Source organism: Salvelinus namaycush, chromosome 12 (genome assembly GCF_016432855.1).
Source record: "Salvelinus namaycush isolate Seneca chromosome 12, SaNama_1.0, whole genome shotgun sequence".
Lineage (NCBI taxonomy): Eukaryota > Metazoa > Chordata > Actinopteri > Salmoniformes > Salmonidae > Salvelinus > Salvelinus namaycush.
The window spans coordinates 9,694,588-9,717,178 of NC_052318.1; the positions used below are offsets into that span (position 1 = coordinate 9,694,588).

General features: G+C 46.4%; 1 protein-coding gene across 1 annotated transcript in view; it reads left to right on the forward strand.

The window, feature by feature from the left end:
• LOC120056765 (serine/threonine-protein kinase 32A-like) overlaps positions 1–22,591 on the forward strand; it is a 74,627-nt gene that overhangs the window by 19,512 nt on the left and 32,524 nt on the right. Inside the window, exons 4-5 of the mRNA XM_039004973.1 lie at positions 3,588–3,761; positions 20,528–20,565. Of these exons, the coding sequence (XP_038860901.1) occupies positions 3,588–3,761; positions 20,528–20,565 (212 nt within the window). The remainder of the gene's footprint in view (positions 1–3,587; positions 3,762–20,527; positions 20,566–22,591) is intronic.

A 22,591-nucleotide genomic window follows, 5' to 3' on the forward strand; every position in this document is an offset into this window, starting at 1 on the left:
CAAGCTGTCGGTGAGAGAGAGTAGATGTGATGTTAATGTGATGTTACATGTGTTTGATCTCATCTCAGGTGCTTCGGCTTCCCTCGGTGGCTCAGTCAAACTATCCCATAGCTCCCCAAAATACTAGACTGTCTCTTCAGAGGTACTTCTACATCTCACAATGGATCTCTTGAAGTTTTAAAGTGCAGATTTGCAGAGGCCCCACCCCCACTGTGACACTGTCGTCTTTGGGCCTAACTTATTCTCCTCTGTCTGTCTGTGTGATATATGGGGAACAGGACTCTCCTGGCCATTCAGACGCATCATACACTGATTAGTGGGCGGCACCTTCTTTCCTTTTCTCGTTTCTAAAAATATGTTTGTCAGGAGAGGAGGCCATTAATCTGCTCTATTGTGCAGATTTTTCTGATGCTCTCCGCTGAATTTACACCCCTTCCTTCCCCATAAGGCACAAGGCTTCGCTGGCAAATCACTTCGCTGAGCCTTTCTTTCAAAAATCTATGCATCTTAGAGTAGAAATACACTATAGCAGTGCCCCCTGAGGGAATGATGTCAGACAGCCAATCTGCAGCTCTGTAATGTCTATACAAAACTGTGACAGACCAGACACCGACAAAGTCATTCTACCTGAGCCTCTGTGGAGAGGACAGGGACGTGACTTTTCTCGGAAGGAAGCAAACCCCCCTCCGTGCTGCACTTAAATCAAATCAAATCAATTAGGGTGGGAAGTTTTATTTTTTACAGATACCCTCTCTGGTTCTGAAGTCATTGACATGTTGTCCTTCAACTGCAACAAGCCCCCTTCCATCCTGCACTAAGGGTTGGCTAGGGGCTTCACAGATACCCTCTACGGCCCTAAAGTCAATTATGCTTCAAGTTGCCTCAGCATCAACTGAGTCGTATGTAGACACGCTGGAGTCTGTTCAATCAATACCCATTCAAAGGATAAAGCACCAACTCCCTTTAATTGAAGTGGGGCCTTGGGGGAGGAAGGTCGTCCGCAGACAACCTTACTACTGTTTAGTTGAATGCCAGCCCATGATTGGTCTTATTCATGGAGAAAGCGAAGGCATGGATGCACAAATACACCGTTCACTTTCTTTGACATGTAACAGTAGAATGTATGGATTTCTGAAGTAAATTACTGCACTGAACTCAGAACCTTTAGGTAGGAAACTTCTCTAGAACCAAACGGCCTATTGGCGGTGAGGGTGAGGGTAGGCAACAACACATCTGTCACGCTGACCCTCAAAACAGGGGCACCTCAGGAGTGTGTGCTTAGTCACATCCAGTACTCTCTGTTCACCCACGACTGCATGGCCACACACAACTCTGATACCGTCATTAAGTTTGCCGACAACACGACAGTGGTAGGCCTGATCACCGACAACACGACAGTGCTAGGCCTGATCACCGACAACACGACAGTGGTAGGCCTGATCACCGACAACACGACAGTGCTAGGCCTGATCACCGACAACACGACAGTGGTAGGCCTGATCACCGACAACACGACAGTGCTAGGCCTGATCACCGACAACACGACAGTGCTAGGCCTGATCACCGACAACACGACAGTGGTAGGCCTGATCACCGACAACACGACAGTGGTAGGCCTGATCACCGACAACACGACAGTGGTAGGCCTGATCACCGACAACACGACAGTGGTAGGCCTGATCACCGACAACACGACAGTGGTAGGCCTGATCACCGACAACACGACAGTGGTAGGCCTGATCACCGACAACACGACAGTGGTAGGCCTGATCACCGACAACACGACAGTGGAAGGCCTGATCACCGACAACACGACAATGCCTCTTCCCCCTCCGGAGGCTGACAAGCCATGTCATAATTCTGACCCTGAACAGCTTCTACCCAAAGCCATGAGACTGCTAAATAGTTAGTTAAATAGTTAACAATAATAGCTACACAGACTATCTACATTGACCCTTTGTGCACAAACTTTTTTGTCTCATCACATACGCTGCTGCTACTGTTTACAGTCTTTCACTTAATTCCTAGTTATATTTACATATCTACCTCGATTACCTCGTACCCCTGCACATCGACTCGGTACTGCTACCTCTAGTATATAGCCTAGTTATTACTACTAATTGACTTGGTACTGGTACCCCTTGTATATAGCCTAGTTATCATTACACATTGTGTATCTATTATTACTTGTATTATTACATGTTTTACTTTTCTATTATTTCTCTATTTTCTTTCTCTCTGCATTGTTGGGAAGTAAGTAAGCATTTCAATGTTAGTCCACACCTGTTGTTTACGAAGCATGTGAGGAATAAAATGTTGTAAAGTTGCGTCTGGTCTGTGTATATTTTCTTGGAGGAATGCTCAAGGCTAGGTAAGCAAGAGAAGGCTTGAGTGAAATAGTTTTCGCTCTAATTATTTTACAATGCCATAGACTCATTAGAAAGTACAGATCCCAGTGGATCATCAATGGAGAATAGTGGAATGGCTTCTCAAATGGGAGTGGAATGGGCTCGGTGCTGATGTGTGGGTGGGTGGAAAGATGGATGGTGGATGGGTGGGTGGAAGGATGGATGGATGGATGGATGGATGGATGGATGGATGGATGGATGGATGGATGGATGGATGGATGGATGGATGGATGGATGGATGGATGGATGGATGGATGGATGGATGGATGGATGGATGGATGGATGGATGGATGGATGGATGAGTGGATGGGCTCAGACTGCACACACCTGACAGGCCTTTTACTTTGGATGGAACGGACCAACCAGAGTGTGTTGAAGTGGTGTTTCCATCGCTAGCCACTAATGAATTGCCTTTTCTGGGAATTAATTTGTGCCTAGAATAATGAGTGGTGTAAGCCCGCCGGCACTGTATGTTTCATAAGCGATATTCTTTTGCCATCTGTGAGCCTTGAAGACCTTTGTGATGGTTGACTGAGAAACTTTCACTCTCCTCTTTCATTACAAGCCTCACACTGAATGTGAATAGAACTCCTTCACCTCTTGGATATTGGCAACCAAGGTAATTGTGTTGAATAAATATAATGCTATGTCATAGGCTGAAAATGTTCTTCTTCTTTTCTCTTTCACCTCCTCCTCCTCCTCCTCCTCCTCCTCCACAACTTCCATATCTTACTTCACCTCCTCCACATCCTTTTTAACCTCCTCCCCCTCCCCGTCCTCCTCCTCCTCCTCAACCTCCTCCTCCTCCTCCTCCTCCTCCTCCTCCTCCTCCTCCTCCTCCACATCCTTTAAACCTCCTCCCCCTCTCCCTCCCCCTCCCCCTCCCCCTCCTCCTCCTCCTCCTCCTCCACAACCTCCTCCTCCTCCTCCACATCCTTTTAACCTCCTCCCCCTTCCCCTCGTCCTCCTCCTTCTCCACAACCTCCTCCTCCTCCACATCCTTTTAACCTCCTCCCCCTCCCCCTCCTCCTCCTCCTCCTCTTCCTCCACCACAACCTCCTCCTCCACCTCTTACTTCTCAACCACCTCCTCCTCTCCCTCCTCCTCCACCTCTTCCTTATCCATGCCCTCCACCACCTCCCACCCCTCCCCCTCCTCCCTCCCCCTCCTCTCCTGTAGGTACTCATTCCAAGACGAGGAGGACATGTTCATGGTAGTGGACCTGTTGCTGGGAGGAGACCTACGCTATCACCTCCAGCAGAATGTTCACTTCTCAGAGAACACTGTCAAGCTGTACATCTGTGAGATCGCCCTGGCGCTGGGCTACCTCCGCAGCAAACGCATCATCCACAGGTGAGTGAGAGAGAAACCTCCCTCCTCTTCATCATCACGTCATTGTCATCTACAGCTAAGAGAGACAGATCAGAGCTGACCGGTACTCACAGTTGCCACAGCCCTTAGAGGACGTACTCTCCTCCAATGTCCCTTCAATGTTCAATCTCCATCTATAGGCCCAGAAACATAGATACCTTATTCAATGTTGGAATGCACACAAGTATGTGCTGCCATGCCAAAGCTTCAGACATGCACTGTCAACAAGCCAACATACAGAGACGGCTACCACCCAAAAGCATCACTCAAATTATTTTACGTAACTGTCAAAGAATTTGACTATCCTGTCATTCATTGTGACAAATTGGACTGACCTGAAAGACCTTTGATTGTACTTTGGTGTGAGCCACCACACACAGATCAGATCAGCCTGGAGAGAGAGAGGGGTTGACTTGATGATAAGTCAAGATACACGTAACATGCCACACACATGCCAGGCGGAGACCTTCCTCAGGTTGGATGATCGCCCTCCACCTCTGTGCAGAGCAACAGCATGATAATTATGGAGAAAGGCCTTTTCAGACCTGGACAAATGGGAGGCTTCAGGGTTCCAGAGTGCTAATTAATTACATGCAGGATAACAAATTACATCATTTAGTAGGAGGACTTACTGCTTTTATATCTATCCATGCTGAAACCGCTGTGAGCAAATGCAGGTAACTGCCAAAATAAAGGAAACACCAACATAGTGTCTTAATAGGGCGTTGGGCCACCACAAGCCACCAGAACAGCTTCAATGAGCCTTGGCATAGATTCTACAAGTGTCTTGAACTCTACTGGAGGGATGGGACACCATTGTTCCATAAGAAATTCCATCATTTGGTGTTTTGTTGATGGAGGTGGAAAATGCTGTCTCCCATAAGTGTTCAGTTGGGTTGAGATCTGGTGACTGAGACACACACACCAGTGGAGGCTGCTGAGGGGAGGACGGCTCATAATAATGGCTGGAAAGGAGTGAATGGAAACCATGTTTTTGATGTTGTTGATACCTTTCCACTTATTAATCTCCAGCCATTACCACGTGCCAGTCCTCCCCAATTAAAGTGCCACCTACCTCCAGTGACACACACACACCCTTTAAACCCACAATGCACATTTGAGACCCCTCTTTCAAAGTCACTGAGATCTCTTCTTCTACCCATGGTAGCCAAAATAGTGGGCAACTGGGCGTTTTTATGCATGACCCTAAGCATGATGGGATCTTCATTTCTTAATTAACTTAGGAACCACACCTGTGTGGAAGCAGCTGCTTTCAATATACTTTGTATCCCTCATTTACTCAAGTGTTTCCTTTATTTTGGCAGTTACCTGTAGATCGGATTTGTCATTTCTCAATACATTCCTCATTAATCGATTCAATGGGAATATTTTATATTTCTGTCATTCCATTCCAACAAAAAAACATCCCCATAGATAAGCAGGTGTTTGGGGGATGTTTAGATTAAATCAACCGCTTTCAATCTGCATTTATTACGGGGAAAGGAAGAGGCTGGTATTCAAATGTTCATCTCATCTGTATGTAAATTGAATAGATAATTTGATTGGGAGGCTGTGTGATCACTGTAGCACTCTGAGTGGGTGCACATATTCAGTGTGTGTGCACTTGTGTTGTTGGTGTGTGCGTGCGGGTGTGTGTATGTTTGTGCATGTATCTGCTGATGATACCCTGGCCTTGAGCAGAATCTCTATCCAGTATACAGAATCCTATGACTCATGACTGATGATTCATAATGACAATGTTGATGACGACATTGCAATCATACACTGATACAGCCTGTCCTCAGAGCCAAACAAAACATATTTTACGTATTTCTGAGCACCTTCAAGACATATAACCCCTACTAATGGTCTAGTCTAGTTACTTTAGACCAGGGATGGGCAACTGGCGGCCAACGCGGATCAATTTCCTAAAAAAGGCCGAAAGGGGTCTTAGGGGGTGCCTAAACCAGCCCGTCGAGCTTTCACGCCCAGGCTGGCTCGAGAGGTTTCCTTGCCTCGGTTGGCTCAGCGGCTTCCCATCCCACGTCACTCTCCACCGGATCATCGGGCTCCCTCGCTGCAGCAGGATCGACAGGCGTCTTGCCTCAGTCGGATTGTGTGGCTTCCATGCCTCAGCCGGCTCGCCAGGCTCTCACGCTCCTGCCGGCTCGTTGGGCTCCCATGCCCCAACTGGCTTGCCCAGCGCCCATGTCTCGGCCGGTTCGCCAGGGTGGGACGCCGGGTGGTGCCCCAAGAGGGGGGTATACTGTTACATCTGCTCCCGCTCTTCCCCCCCTGGCGCTTGAGGGCGCCAGGTTGCCCTGCATCACGTACACCTTCCATCCACTGAGCACACCTGCCTTCCCTCGTCACACGCCCTAGCGATATTGGACTCACCTGGACTCACTCATCTGTTTATTTCCTCCCCTATATTTGTCAGTTCCCTTGCTTTGTTCCCCGCTGCTGCATTAATTGTTTTTTGTCTTTGTTACCCTTGAGCTGACGCTGTTCCTGTCTCGTTCCATGTCCGTTCCATATTAAATGTTTGACTCCCGGTACCTGCTTCGTCCCTCCAGCGTCATCCCATGTGACAAGAATTGCATGAATTTTTGTTATAAAATTGCAAACATTTCTCTCCACCCTATGGCACAATGTGCAGAATTACAGGAAATGGCCTATTAAAACTGCAAATTTTTCTCTCCATCCCATGGCAATGTGAGTAGAATTGCATGAAATTAATTATACCATTTTTTAATATTTTCTCTGCCCCATGTCAAAATGTTTAGCTTTGCAGAAAACTTGCTTTAACACTGCAGTATTTTCTCTATGCCCCATGACAAAATGTGTGGAATTACAGGAAATGAACTCCAAAACTTCAATTTTTTCTCTCTGCTGTCAAGAAGTAGGCCACTACTGTCATGCCCTGGCCATAGAGAGGGTTTTAGTCTCTATTTTGGATAGGCCAGGGTGTGATTAGGGTGGGCATTCTATGTGTTATATTTCTATGTTTTGGCCAGGTATGGTTCTCAATCAGGGACAGCTGTCTATCGTTGTCTCTGATTGGGAATCATACTTAGGCAGCCTTTTTTCCTTTGTATTTTGTGGGTAGTTATCTTCTGTTAGTGGCACTATAGCCCTAGTAAGCTTCACGGTCGTTTCTTTGTTTCTTGTTTTGTTGGCGACATTTACATAAATAAAGGAAAATGTACGCTCACCTCGCTGCACCTTGGTCCGGTCATTTCCACCTAGACGACGGTCGTGACAACTAAAATGTTTTGCTCGGAAGGTGGCCCCACCCCCTTCAAAGTTGCCCATCCCTGCTAGACGGAAACGAAAGTAGGGAGGTTGGTCGGGGAGGATGGGTATGCGTAATCCCGACCTTCTAGCAATCCAAAAGTTGCGTGTTCGAGTCTCGTCGGTGACAACTGTAGCATTTCAGCTAACCCGTATTCTAAATTTAACCCATTTCACTTAACCTGCTACATAAATTATCCTAACTTTTGTCGTTATAGTTCCCGTAAACGCCAATGTAAATTCTCCCCATAATTCTCCTTTGTTGTTACTGCGCAATAAGCAACCTGGTCTCAGAGAAAGACGTATAATACTATGCATCTACCAAGATAAGGACCATCATCCAATTCGTATGCTATTGTACGACCGAGTAAGATACATGATACTATACGTCCTATAATTCATATGATATTGTACAATCACTATTCCATTCATTATGTAACCAAACATACTGTAATATATCATACTAAATGGAATGTCACAGATTTACCTACAGAATAATATGAATTACCCCAAGACCAGTTTTACCTTTTCACAATAGATACATGGAGTACTGTGCCTCTATTGTCATCAGGGTAGCAAAGCACCAAGGCCTGTTTTGTCAGTACCTTCTCATGGGGTTTTCAATTATTAACACTAAGTCGCATCTCAATTAGTGGCATCTTCAGGGACGATCCCCTCCAAACAACACAAGTGGAAAAAGGGATTGGAGGTGTGAGGTGTGAGAAGGGAAGTGGTAGAGCTGTGGTGTTATTGACTCACTCCCCAGTCCCCACAGCAGCTTAATTTAGATGGTTGGAATCAGAGGGGAAGACAAGCAAGTGGTATTAAAAAGGGTGGACGTGGGGAGCAGTATAGATGTGACTGAAGCCGGAAGCATTATCACCACAGGCCAGGACCTGTAGGAAGGGAAGTGGTGGAGCTGTGGTGTTATTGATCACTCATTTCTGTAGCTTCTGCACTTTGATCAACAGTGATTGGTCAAAAGACCACTTAGTGAAAAAAAAATCTCAGAATTGGTCTACCTGTGTAAACGCAACCTACAATAAGTGAACTGAGAAACACATTATGTGAGCCCTGTCCCCTTCAGGTGTTTCTCAGTTCACTTAGGTTGTGTTTACACAGGCAGAACAATTCTGATATTTTCTTCACTAAGTGGTCATTTGACCAATCAGATCAGCTCTGTAAAGATCTGATGTGGAAAGATCTGATGTGATTGGTCAAAAGACCAATGAGTGGAAAAAATATCAGAATTGGGCTGCCTGTGTAAACACAGTCTTTGTTACCAAATGATTTTAACTTATCAATAGGATTTCTAATTTTATACTGAAGTAACTTCCTGTTGGGTTGTTGAGTAGTGGTCTATAGAACATGATGGAACCTCAGTCTCCCATAACTAACTATAGTGTGGAGATGGTGATGTAGAGTAGATGCTTGGTCTCGGGGTGTGTGTTGCACAAAGATTACAGATTATGTCCTTACATGAGATAAGATAGCATTTGACAGATTTTGGAATATGCACCCGGTTGTCCATTGCTTCAGACTAAGACAGTGGGTAGCCTTTTTTTCTTCTTCTGGAGCTCAGTAAATATATGGTTCTCAGAATGTGATAGCTGGGAAATTATCTGTTTTGACATCAGAAATCATATTGCGTCTGGAAAAAGGTTAGATGTTTGCTTGCTGTGGAGCTTCTAAACTAAAAACAGAAGTGCCATAGAGACTGCTGCCACAGAGACTGCTGCCACAGAGACTGCTGCCACAGAGACTGCTGCCATAGAGACTGCTGCCACAGAGACTGCTGCCACAGAGACTGGAGCTATCTATTGTTTTTATGTTCTCAGTTTGAATTATTAGCCACAGTTATATGGTGTTGCAGTGCTGCTCTCCATTCAACAGACTGTGAAAGTAGAGCATGGCTATGAACAAGGCTGTGCTCTGAGCTCTAGGAGAGAAAGAGCCGCCTCCTGCTTTACACAGAGGCAGACGAGCTGTAGAGATGCCCTCTGGCTCTCACAGTGAAGCTACAGACACATCCAGGCTATGTTTAGAGGAAAGATACAGTCAGAGGGACAAATGTGATTGTGAAGCCTCAATTCTGCACCTAAAGGCAACAGCACTGAATGCGTAATCACATTTGAGTCCAGTCTCACTATCTCTTTTGTAAGTCATTCCATGTAGAATGTCTTTCAAGGCTGGCTCTATGTTTATTCAGATTGCTATCAAATGAAGCATAGTAAGCCACAGCTGTTCTCTGGTGTTTATTTCCAACACCCCTGGCTGATCTCACCAGGGAGGTGATCACATGGGGGGAGTGTGTATCTGTTCTCTGAATTTCTCCAATTTTGTTGCATATCCAAATGTAATTTTTCTACGCCTGTTGCATCATGTGGATGTCTGTTGTTCTGATGCTCTTGGAGAGCGTTGTCGCTGTCTTTCAGCCTGGTTTGGTTTTTGTAAGTGTAGATCTTTCCTTTACACTCTGATGAGAGCTGGATTTTTCAGCTGCTCAACTCAGCCCAGCTAAGCTTTGTTCAGCTCGGATGTGCTCTGCGCAGCACAGCCTCAAATTGGCACAGTGTGTCTTTCTGGTTCCCTGTGTGATGTGACACTGACCAGACATTGTTTCTCCAAATGTGCTGTTTCATCATCAATCTCCGCACAGCTCTATCAACGCTCTCTGTGTCCCTGGCTTGGCTTGGCTTCAGCAACACCCAGACCATACACATTATCTCTCTGCTGCTCAAACACAGCTCTATCAGGGCTCTCTGTGTCCCGGGCTTGGCTTCACCCAGAGCCCAGACACAATATTTCTCTGCTGCTCAAACTCGTTTGTTAAAGGAAGATGAACAGCTGACGTTTGTCAACACGTTCTCATCCCATAGTATGATGGCGCCTGAGAGTGATGGTTCTGTGAAGAAGTAACCCGCTGGGCACAAACATCCGTTCAACAAACAAACAAACATCCATCTAGTTTTCATTTACATCTCGTTGAGTTGTGTCAATTCAATGTCAAAATGTCAATTCAACATGAAATCAACAAAACATTTCACCATGTCTTTGGATTTAGATTCAAAGTTGGGTGAAAAGAAGACTAATTCCCTGACGTTGATGAAATCCAATCAGTTTTCCACGTCGATTCAACGTCATCACATATCATGTTTTGGTTGAAATGACGTGGAAACACTGTTGATTCAACCACTTTTTGCCAGGTGGGAAAGCTGTTTTGTTCCAAATGAAAAGTTAAGTGTTCTGTATTTATAGTCTGCATATTTCACAACAGGAGGAGACTGTATGTTTTCATGTTTCAGATGGGGAGGCAGGTATAGCACGGCCTTAGAAGGTACATTAAACATCCTTTAAACTCACAACAGTGGATTTGTGAACATTTGTTTACTGGGAGCACGACAAGATATTTTCCCTCTAGTCTACCCTAAAAGATCTAGAATTACCTGCTTGTGTATTGCAGTGTACTGGCTTACAGGAGCGTCCACATTTGGTGAACTTTGAGCGTTCTCCCTGAGCTTGAGTTAGTAAATAATTCATCAGTAATAATTGGGATTCAGTAAGCCGTGCCTCAGAATGCCATGTTCAAACAGGCGCTCTCCAAAGACCAACTGACTCAAACCGGACGAGATTAGACGGGAGCCAGCTGAACACGTACTCGTCAGGCAGTGAAATTCAAGCATTGTGTCTATGAATAAGAAATAGTGTAGCATCAATCTCCTCCACTCGGCCACTCCGCCTGTGACAGAGCTGTTGTTATCATTAGTCTTATTTCACTGATCAAAGTCAAGGGAATGAAAGCTCTGCTTCAGCTTTAACCCTGCTATTGGGATTGAGACGGTTAGTGTTAGCTGTAAGTTGCTTCCTGTGGCTAGTTGAGGTTTCCCTCCACGTTCAAAGCTTCTACTGTCTGTCAGTCTGCTGATTCCTCTCTTGGCTGGTGGGCGTGGCCAGCTGGCTGCTGCTGAGTGCTGGATGACTGGTGCTCTGTCTCTGTGCTGCCTGCTCTGGGACATCATGGGGCAGAGCATCCCCTAAGGCCTGGTGGCTGTATGTGCTGTCTGTGGTGCTGTCTGTGCTGTCTGTGCTGTCTGTGTACTAGCCTTCCACAATAGTGAATGAGTCATCAAAGCAGTCCTCATTAGGAGTGGGCTGTGTACACAGATGATGCTGCAAAACGCAACAGCCCAATGGACCCAAGCAGTGTGTGTCCGTGTTTGTGTGTGTCATGTGTGAGTTTGAGGGTGACTTATCATCAAGGCAGGTGTACGATTGACCCTCCCAACCCCCCTCCAGGCTGATCTGACCTGTGTGTGGTGGAGCACAAAAGAGCAATTTAAGGTATTTGGGGTCAGTCCCAGCTGTCATCTGTTTCCCTGTATCAGAGGGGTATCAGTTGACCGGGTGCAGGTTCTGGTTACCCTTCTCATCCTGATAGCTGGTGTAATGAGATCATTAGATCCAGGTAATAGGTTGTTGGACTAGTCAAGCGAGAGAAAAGCAGGCGGATCAGTTGCACTGCCCTTCAACACCACCCTTCCATCGCTGCCTTGGCAGAATCACTAATGAGCCTCACTCAGGACGGGAAGAACACAACAAAGGTCCATCCCAAATGGCACAAAGGGCATTTAACATGTTTTGACTGTTCCCCGGAGAAATATGTGCGCATTTATCTATATGCCAACAGTGCGCAACAATTCCTAATTTATCATAACCATTACTGATAACAATTCCTAATTTATCATAACCATTACTGATAACAAATCCTAATTTATCATAACCATTACTGATAACAATTCCTAATGTATCATAACCATTACAGATAACGATTCCTAATTTATCATAACCATTACTGATAACAATTTCTAATTTATCATAACAAATCCTAATTGCTCAGTTGCCCCATAAATATTCAGTCAATAAAAAAACAAGTCCAATTTAAGATGAATTTATTTAAACCATAATATCAACTGGTTATTATATTGTGGAACACAATCTTCAAAAAATCAGTAACCTCAGAAGTTGTTCTTGCTTGTATAAGGCTGCGGCTGTTCAATGGCATAGCATTGTTTTGTTCATTTAGCAGACAAGATGCTCTTATACTGAACACAAATAATATAAACGCAACATGCAGGGACTAGGAGACTAATCAGGGTTGAGGGAAAGATGAACGGAGCACAGAGATCCTTGATGAAAATCTGCTCCAGAGCGCTCAGGACCTCAGACTAGGGTGAAGGTTCACCTTCCAACAGGACAATGACTCTAAGCACACAGCCAAGAAAATGCAGGAGTGACTTCGGGACAAGTCTCTGAATGTTCTTGAGTGGCCCAGCCAGAGCCCGGACTTGAACCCGATCGAACATCTCTGGAGGTACCTGAAAATAGCTGTGCAGCGATGCTCCCCATCCAACCTGACAGAGCTTGAGAGGATCTGCAGAGAAGATTGGGAGAAACTCCCCAAATAAAGGTGTGCCAAGCTTGTAGCGTCATACCCAAGAAGACTCGAGGTTGTAATCGCTGCCAAAGATGCTTCAACAAAGTACTGAGTAAAGGGTCTGAATAGTTATGTAAATGGAATATTTCAGTTTTTATATATATATATATATATATAAATTAGCAAACATTTCTAAAAACTTTTCTTCATCATTATGGGGTATTGTGTGTAGATTGATGAGGATCATTTTTTTTTTTTTTACATTTTAGAATAAGGCTGTAACGTGACAGAATGTGGAAAAGTGAAGGGGTCTGAATACTTTCCGAATGCATTGTAGTTTCAATCAATGGGAATATACACTATATACCACATTTGTAATCACAACGCACACTTTTCAAACACTGCCTCCGCAAGCTCCAGAAATATGAAAGAGAGCAAGAGAAAGTGAAGAGAGATGGACAGAGAGAGAGAGAGAGAGAGAGAGAGAGAGAGAGAGAGAGAGAGAGAGAGAGAGAGAGAGAGAGAAAATGTGAGCGAGATGGAGAAAGAGAAATGAGGAGGGAGAGAAATGGAGAGAGAGGAAGAGAGATAGAGAATGAGGTAGAGAGAGAGAAAGATAGCATTGGAGAGAGATAAAATGTGAGCAAGATGGAGAAAGAGAAATGAGGAGGGAGAGAAACGGAGAGAGAGGAAGAGAGATGGAGAATGAGGTGCAAAAAATGTTTTGACATATGAGAGGCCATATGGCAGCGCCTCCATAAAGTGTGCTGTTAAAAGTGGGCAGTTTTATGGCAGTTGACGTGACACCTTGAATAGTCCCTCAGCCAACTGGCTGTCGATACATCAGGCCCTTGAATAGTCCCTCAGTCAACTGGCTGTCGATACATCAGGCCCTTGAATAGTCCCTCAGTCAACTGGCTGTCGATACATCAGGCCCTTGAATAGTCCCTCAGTCAACTGGCTGTCGATACATCAGGCCCTTGAATAGTCCCTCAGTCAACTGGCTGTCGATACATCAGGCCCTTGAGTAGTCCCTCAGTCAACTGGCTGTCGATACATCAGGCCCTTGAATAGTCCCTCAGTCAACTGGCTGTCGATACATCAGGCCCTTGAATAGTCCCTCAGTCAACTGGCTGTCGATACATCAGGCCCTTGAATAGTCCCTCAGCCAACTGGCTGTCGATACATCAGGCCCTTGAATAGTCCCTCAGTCAACTGGCTGTCGATACATCAGGCCCTTGAGTAGTCCCTCAGTCAACTGGATGTCGATACATCAGGCCCTTGAATAGTCCCTCAGTCAACTGGCTGTCGACACATCAGGCCCTTGAATAGTCCCTCAGTCAACTGGATGTCGATACATCAGGCCCTTGAATAGTCCCTCAGTCAACTGGCTGTCGATACATCAGCCCCTTGAATAGTCCCTCAGTCAACTGGCTGTCGATACATCAGGCCCTTGAATAGCCCCACAGACAGATGGCTGTCGATACATCAGGCCCTTGAATAGTCCCTCAGTCAGCTGGCTGTCGATACATCAGGCCATCTGTTTCTCATCTCTAATTGCTGGAATATTACAGTATTACAGAATATTACAGTCCTAATGAATTTGTAGTGCGAGATGAGGGCCCAGTGCGCAGCTGTCACACTGAAAATATGGAAATTAATATAGCTGGTCAGCCCATGCCATTACAACTCCCAGGGAGAGGGGACTGACCAGTTTAGGTGATTGTGATTAGGCTTCTAGCTACACCAGTAATGAGTGGGCAGACACAGGCCAACAACACTGAAGGAGAGGGAGACAATTTGGGTCTAAACTATTCTGGTCCCAGATCCGCGTGTGCTTTATTTAAACCCTCTCACTGTCATTGTCATTCAGTATCTGCCATCATACCTACTGATCTGGAACCAGGCTCGGTCTAAACACCAGAATTGTTCAACTCCAGCACATGCTATCATCACAAATCTTCTACTGATATAAGTCTATGAACGAGGAGCGCGGCCAAGGTAATCGCCTGGGCAGAGAGCGAATTATAGCATGAAATTCACAGGACCGCCTATGTGCACATGCGAAGATAAAATGTTTTATGGGCCTAATAATTAGTGGACAAACGTGCAGGTAGCCACATTTCTGAAGTGGTTTGTTTGACAATAAGATGGTTGTGTTCTTTTAATTAGGCATGAACACAATCATCTTATTGTCAAACAAACCACTTAAAAAATGTGGCTACCTGCACGTTTGTCCACTAATTCCAGCATCCATTAATAGTGTAATGACATTCAGCGATTGTCATTGGGTTTACACTCTTGAAGCCTGAATTGCTGACAAAACAACCAACTTTGTAGAAAGAAAAGTTGGGACACCTGAATATGGGCTGAGATACGGGACTGTCCCAGGATGACAAATGCAGCCACATAGACAACTTTTTTTGAACCATGACACAGAGGTGGGGGTGTTCGTTTCATTTGAAATAAGCTTTTAATTTAATTTATTTACCACTGTAGCAGTGCACATTTGAAACAAATAGGAGAAGGGTTCAATTCCAAAGTTAGACTTTCTTGCACTCGTTGTTTCATTCGGGGGTTCTGAGACCCCCCTGGGCCCCCCATAATTCATACTCTGTGACTGGGTAATTATGGTCAGACATCGCTCTGGGCTTTCGTCCTAGAAATACGCAGGCAGGGTGCTTGTTATTCATCTGAATAGAAAATGCAGAACAATAAACGGTGGGTTTTTATTGAACAGGTGATAAAACCCCAGTGTTTGCATATCTAGAAAAGGCCGTTGTCTGGGTGACAGCAGGGCTGTGTCGTGACTGGCTCTGGCTCTTACAGTCACACCTATAATCATCAGCAGGGCTGTGTCGTGACTGGCTCTGGCTCTTACAGTCACACCTATAATCATCAGCAGGGCTGTGTCGTGACTGGCTCTGGCTCTCACAGTCACACCTATAATCATCAGCAGGGCTGTGTCGTGACTGGCTCTGGCTCTCACAGTCACACCTATAATCATCAGCAGGGCTGTGTCGTGACTGGCTCTGGCTCTCACAGTCACACCTATAATCATCAGCAGGGCTGTGTCGTGACTGGCTCTGGCTCTCACAGTCACACCTATAATCATCAGCAGGGCTGTGTCGTGACTGGCTCTGGCTCTCACAGTCACACCTATAATCATCAGCAGGGCTGTGTCGTGACTGGCTCTGGCTCTCACAGTCACACCTATAATCATCAGCAGGGCTGTGTCGTGACTGGCTCTGGCTCTCACAGTCACACCTATAATCATCAGCAGGGCTGTGTCGTGACTGGCTCTGGCTCTCACAGTCACACCTATAATCATCAGCAGGGCTGTGTCGTGACTGGCTCTGGCTCTCACAGTCACACCTATAATCATCAGCAGGCTGTTGAGTGACGCTGTAGCATCCCCTGTCCTGTTGCTCCACAATGGCTGCCATGGCCTTTAAAGATAAAATACCTTTCCATCTGCCTCCTTTGAGGGAAATGTCAGCTAATTAAGCACAACACAACTGACCTTTTTAACCCCCATCCGGGCCCCGGGCTGGGTACACTGATGCCCCTGTAATGAGGGTGGTGCCAGCCACCCTACCCCACCCACCTGCTGCCGCAGGCACCCTTTGATATGCTAATCAACCCTGTCCTCTGATAGGGCAGTCAGAACTAATGAGGCTCCTAAGGTTCATGGATATGATCCCCCCTGACAGGTGCTGCTGCTACTAGCCTGCTGTTTGATCTAGACTCTAGACGTTCAGCTGATCCAGTGTTATGATGATCATACAGTAATGTACTGTATGTCGTCAGCTGTCTCCTAGGCCCTGGACACATATGGCCAGATGTGATATGTCAAAGGTCAGTTAGCGGGTGCTTATATTTGTCCTGTTTCACACATGTACAGTGTGTTGTGAAATGGACATGTGTTTTTTGCATATCCTACTCCTCCTGAGACACCATGGAATCAGCTCCTCCTGAGACACCATGGAATCAGCTCCTCCTGAGACACCGTGGAATCAGCTCCTCCTGAGACACCGTGGAATCAGCTCCTCCTGAGACACCGTGGAATCAGCTCCTCCTGAGACACCGTGGAATCAGCTCCTCCTGAGACACTGTGGAATCAGCTCCTCCTGAGTGACTAGGCATAGTGACTAGGCATAAATAATAAACAGCGAGAAGCAGCAGTGTACAAAACAAATGGAGGGGGGGGGGGGTCACTGTAATAGTCCAGTGGCCATTTAATTAATTGTTCAGCAGTCTTATGGCTTATGGAAGCTGTTAAGGAGCCTTTTGGTCCTAGACATGGCTCCGGTACCACTTGCTGTGCGGTAGCTGAGAAAACAGTCTAGGACTTGTGTGACTGGAGTCTTTGACAATTTTATGGGCTTTCCTCTGACACCGCCTATTATATAGGTCCTGGATGGCAGGAAGCTTGGCCCCAGTGATGTACTGGGCCGTACGCATTACCCTCTGTAGCGCCTTACGGTCAGACGCCGAGCAGTTGCCATACCAGGCGGTGATGCAACCGGTCAGGATGCTCTCGATGGTGCAGCTGTAAATCTTTTCAGCCTCCTTAGGGGAAAAGTTTTTGTTGTGCCCTCTTCACGACTGTCTTGGTGTGTTTGGACCATGATAGTTCGTTGGTGATGTGGACACTAAGGAACATGAAACTCTCGACCCGCTCCACTACAGCCCCGTCGATGTTAATGGGGGACTGTTTGGCCCGCCTTTTCCTGTAGTCCATGATCAGCTCTTTGTCTTGCTCACATTGAGGGAGAGGTTGTTATCCTGGCACCACACTGCCAGTTCTCTGACCTCCTCCCTATAGGCTGTCTCATAATGTTAGCGGTGGTGATAACATATGCAGCCACAGGCCTACCACTGTTGTGTCAGCAGCAAACTTAATTATGGTGTTGGAGTCGTGTTTGGCCACGCAGTCGTGGGTGAACAGGGAGTACAGGAGGGGACTAAGTACACACCCCTGAGGGGCCCCAGTGTTGAGGATCAGCGTGGCAGACGTGTTGTTGCCTACCCTTACCAGCTGGGGGCGGCCCGTCAGGAAGTCCAGGATCCACTTGCAGAGGGAGGTGTTTAGTCCCAGGGTCCTTAGCTTAGTGATGAGCTTCGTGGGCACTATGGTGTTGAACGCTGAGCTGTAGTCAATGAACAGCATTTTCACATAGGTGTTCCTTTTGTCCAGATGGGAAAGGGCAGTGTGGAGTGTGATTGAGATTGCGTCATCTGTGGATCTGTTGGGGCAGTATGCAAACTGGAGTGGGTCTAGGGTATCTGGGTGATGTGAGCCATGACCAGCCTTTCAAAGCACTTCATGGCTACCGACGTGAGTGCTGCGGAGTGGTAATCATTTAGGCAGGTTACCTTTGCTTCCTTGGCCACAGGGGCTATGGTTGTCTGCTTGAAACATGGATGTATTACAGACTCAGTCAGGGAGAGGTTGAAAATGTCAGTGAAGACACTTGCCAGTTGGTCCAAGTATGCTTTGAGTACACGTCCTGGTAATCCATCAGGCCCCGCAGCTTTGTGAAAATGGACCTGTTTAAAGGTCTTGCTCACATCGGCTACCGAGAGCGTTATCACACAGTCATCCAGAACAGCTGGTGCTCTCGTGCATGCTTCAGTGTTGCTTGCCTCAAAGCGAGCATAAAAGGCATTTAGCTCGTCTGGTAGGCTCGCGTCACTGGGCAGCTCACATCTGGGTTTCCCTTTGTAGTCCGTAATAGTTTTCAAGCCCTGCCACATCCGACGAGCGTCAGAGCCGGTGTAGTAGGATTCAATCTTAATCCTGTACTGACGCTTTGCTTGTTTGATGGTTCGTCTGAGTGCATAACGGGATTTCTTATAAGCATCCGGATTAGTGTCCTGCTCCTTGAAAGCGGCAGCTCTAGCCTTTAGCTCGATGCGGATGTTGCCTGTAATCCATGGCTTCTGGTTGGGATATGTACGTACTGTCACTGTGGGGACGACGTCATCGATGCACTTATTGATGAAGCCGATGACTGAGGTGGTATATTCCTCAATGCCATTGGATGAATCCCGGAACATATTCCAGTCTGTGCTAGCAAAGCAGTCCTGTACTGTAGCATCTGACCTCTTCCGTATTGAGCGAGTCAATGGCACTTCCTGCTTTAGTTTTTGCTTGTAAACATGAATTAGGAGGATAGAATTATGGTCAGATTTGCCAAATGGAGGGCGAGGGTAGAGCTTTGTATGCGTCTCTGTGTGTGGAGTAAAGGTGGTCTAGAGTTTTTTTCCCTCTGGTTGCACATGTGACATGCTGGTAAAATAGCAGCAACATTATGTACAAAATAAGTTTAAAAATAAGTTACAAACAACGCAAAAAAACAAACAAAATAGCACAATTGGTTAGGAGCATGTAAAACTTCAGCCATCCTCTTCAGCGCCATCTTATGAATCTCATTGCAGTCCTTTAAGGGTAATTGAGAAAATGAAGTGGGCCTACTGTGTTTGATCAGAAGGACCATTTTGAGCAGCTTTGTGAAAATGAGAATTGAGGCAAAGCAGGGTTCCCTAACGAAATGAGAAAAAGTCTACATCACATTTGATTATCATACAATGGAGCAAAAACACGGTAGAGTTGTTCTTTGGTTCTCTCTAAGTCTGTGTGATCTGTCGCCACTGCGGTTCTCATACAAAAAGGTCTGATCTGGTCCACACTTGTCCCTCTGCACAGGTTGCTAAGGTGTGCCCATGGTCCTACCTGCTGATTCTTACACACACACACACACACACACACACACACACACACACACACACACACACACACACACACACACACACACACACACACACACACACACACACACACACACACACACACACACACACACACACACACACACACACACACACACACACACACACACACACACACACACACACACACACACCACCTTGTCCCATTGCTCAAAGTAAATAAGTAATTATCCAGTGAATGATGGGTTGGCTGGAGATCAGTGTAGACACAGACCCATGCACCAAAAATATAAAGTGTGCCTTTTTTGGGCCTGGCTAGCCTTCCCCTTCTGACTGACAGACTCTCCTCTGGACCGGGCTGGAGAATCAGGCCCTAGTCTTCGCCTTCTGACTGACAGACTCTCCTCTGGACCGGGCTGGAGAATCAGGCCCTAGTCTTCGCCTTCTGACTGACAGACTCTCCTCTGGACCGGGCTGGAGAATCAGGCCCTAGTCTTCGCCTTCTGACTGACAGACTCTCCTCTGGACCGGGCTGGAGAATCAGGCCCTAGTCTTCGCCTTCTGACTGACAGACTCTCCTCTGGACCGGGCTGGAGAATCAGGCCCTAGTCTTTGCCTTCTGACTGACTGGTTGACAGACTGTCCTCTGGCCTGGGCTGGAGAATCAGGCCCTAGTCTTCGCCTTCTGACTGACTGGTTGACAGACTGTCCTCTGGACTGGGCTGGAGAATCAGGCCCACGGAATGAGGTTGCGTTCCAAATGGCACCCTACTCCGTCCATGTAGAGTGCACTACAGAGCCCTATCATCAACAGTAGTGCACTAAAGGGAATAGCAAGCTATTTGGGACTTAAACTGTGTTTGGATGGAAAAGCACACTTCCTGTCAGTCCAATTTAAAGACACAGGGGCATTATTGGTTGTGATATTACTGTGTTCGACACACTGTGCATTTCTGTGTGTGTTGCTTATGGGTTGATATTGTTCTTTTTGGCAAGGCCTCCCTTTAACTAAGGATGTAACCTGACATGACATTAAGTTTTGTGTTGTTTTTTCCCTCCAACTTCCCAGTGAAGAGAGACTGTAGTGATTGTCATAACAATGACACAGCATCGTCATGGGGATGGGGCTGGTCAGTGACCCTAATGATGCTGTGTTTCTCTCTCTCTGTGTGTGTGTGTGTGTGTGTGTGTGTGTGTGTGTGTGTGTGTGTGTGTGTGTGTGTGTGTGTGTGTGTGTGTGTGTGTGTGTGTGTGTGTGTGTGTGTGTGTGTGTGTGTATTTCCAGAGACATCAAACCTGACAACATTCTGCTGGACGAGCACGGTAAGACGGCTACAGTTTACATAACGTTGTGTTTGACTTTGAAACCTCCGAACGTAAGGGAAGTGTTATTCTGATTTGTGTTGTAAATGTGTCACATCTACAGTTTACATAAGTTGAATGTGAAACATGGGACAAGTTATGGGTGAGAAGGGAGACACGGAAGCGGAGCTAAAGCCTCAGCAGCATCATCCCACAGTAACATGTGGTGTGTTTTTCCATCCATGCTGTGTAAGGAATGACCTCCACTGAATTAATGAAAGATGAGTTTAGCTTTTAGCGGTGGCGCTAACATTATGCAGCCACAAATAGTGCATACACACACACAACACATACACACACACACACACACACACACACACACTAAGAGGTGCTGTCAGAGAAACAAAGCAGAAGCTGTCCAGGGAGAAAGTTTAAACTGTGTAATCATTCATCATTATTCTGAAGGGGAGGAATATTAATGCACTGAATGTTATGAACCTACACACACACCTACACACACACCTATACACACTGTTCCACACACACACCTACACACACACCTACACACACTGTTCCACACACACACCTACACACACACCTACACACACACCTACACACACTGTTCCACACACACCTACACACACTGTTCCACACACACCTACACACACTGTTCCACACACACACCTACACACACACCTACACACACTGTTCCACACACACACCTACACACACTGTTCCACACACACACTGTTCCACACACCTACACACACTGTTCCACACACACACTGTTCCACACACACACCTACACACACTGTTCCACACACACACCTACACACACTGTTCCACACACACACCTACACACACTGTTCCACACACACACCTACACACACTGTTCCACACACACACCTACACACACTGTTCCACATACACACATACCTACACACACTGTTCCACACACACACCTACACACACTGTTCCACACACACACCTACACACACACCTACACACACTGTTCCACACACACACACACACACACACCTACACACACTGTTCCACACACACACCTACACACACTGTTCCACACACACACACCTACACACACACACACCTACACACACACACACACACCTACACACACACACACCTACACACACTGTTCCACACACACACCTACACACACACCTACACACACTGTTCCACACACACACCTACACACACACACTGCTCCACACCTACACACACACCTACACACACTGCTCCACACACACCTACACACACACACCTACACACACAAACACGTACACACACCGTTCCACACACACACGCTCACTCACATTAAAATACACTCTCTCTCTCTCTTTTTGTCTTTCTCTCTCTCTCTCTCTCTCTCTCTCTCTTTAAACCTCCTATTAAGCCCTTGGAGGGTATTGGGCAGCTGGTCAGGGGCCGGGGGGTTGTGCCGGAAGGTTATGGCATGGCTTTCCTTCTGACACCACAACTGTGCCTGTAAATAAACAGGAAGAGAGAGAGAGAGAGAGAGAGAGAGAGAGAGAGAGAAACTGAGATAGAGAGAGAAAAACTGAGATAGAGAGAGAGAAACTGAGATAGAGAGAGAAACTGAGGTAGAGAGAGAGAGAGAAAAACTGAGGTAGAGAGAAACTGAGGTAGAGAGAGAGAGAGAAAAACTGAGGTAGAGAGAGAGAGAGAGAGAAACTGAGGTAGAGAGAGAGAAACTGAGGTAGAGAGAGAGAGAGAGAGAGAAACTGAGGTAGAGAGAGAGAGAGAGAGAGAAACTGAGGTAGAGAGAGAGAGAGAGAGAGAGAGAGGGAGAGAGAGAGAGAGAGAGAGAGAAACTGAGGTAGAGAGAGAGAGAGAGAGAGAGAAACTGAGGTAGAGAGAGAGAGAGAGAGAAACTGAGGTAGAGAGAGAGAGAGAGAGAGAAACTGAGGTAGAGAGAGAGAGAGAAACTGAGAGAGAGAGAGAGAAACTGAGGTAGAGAGAGAAAGAGAAACTGAGGTAGAGAGAGAAAGAGAAACTCAGGTAGAGA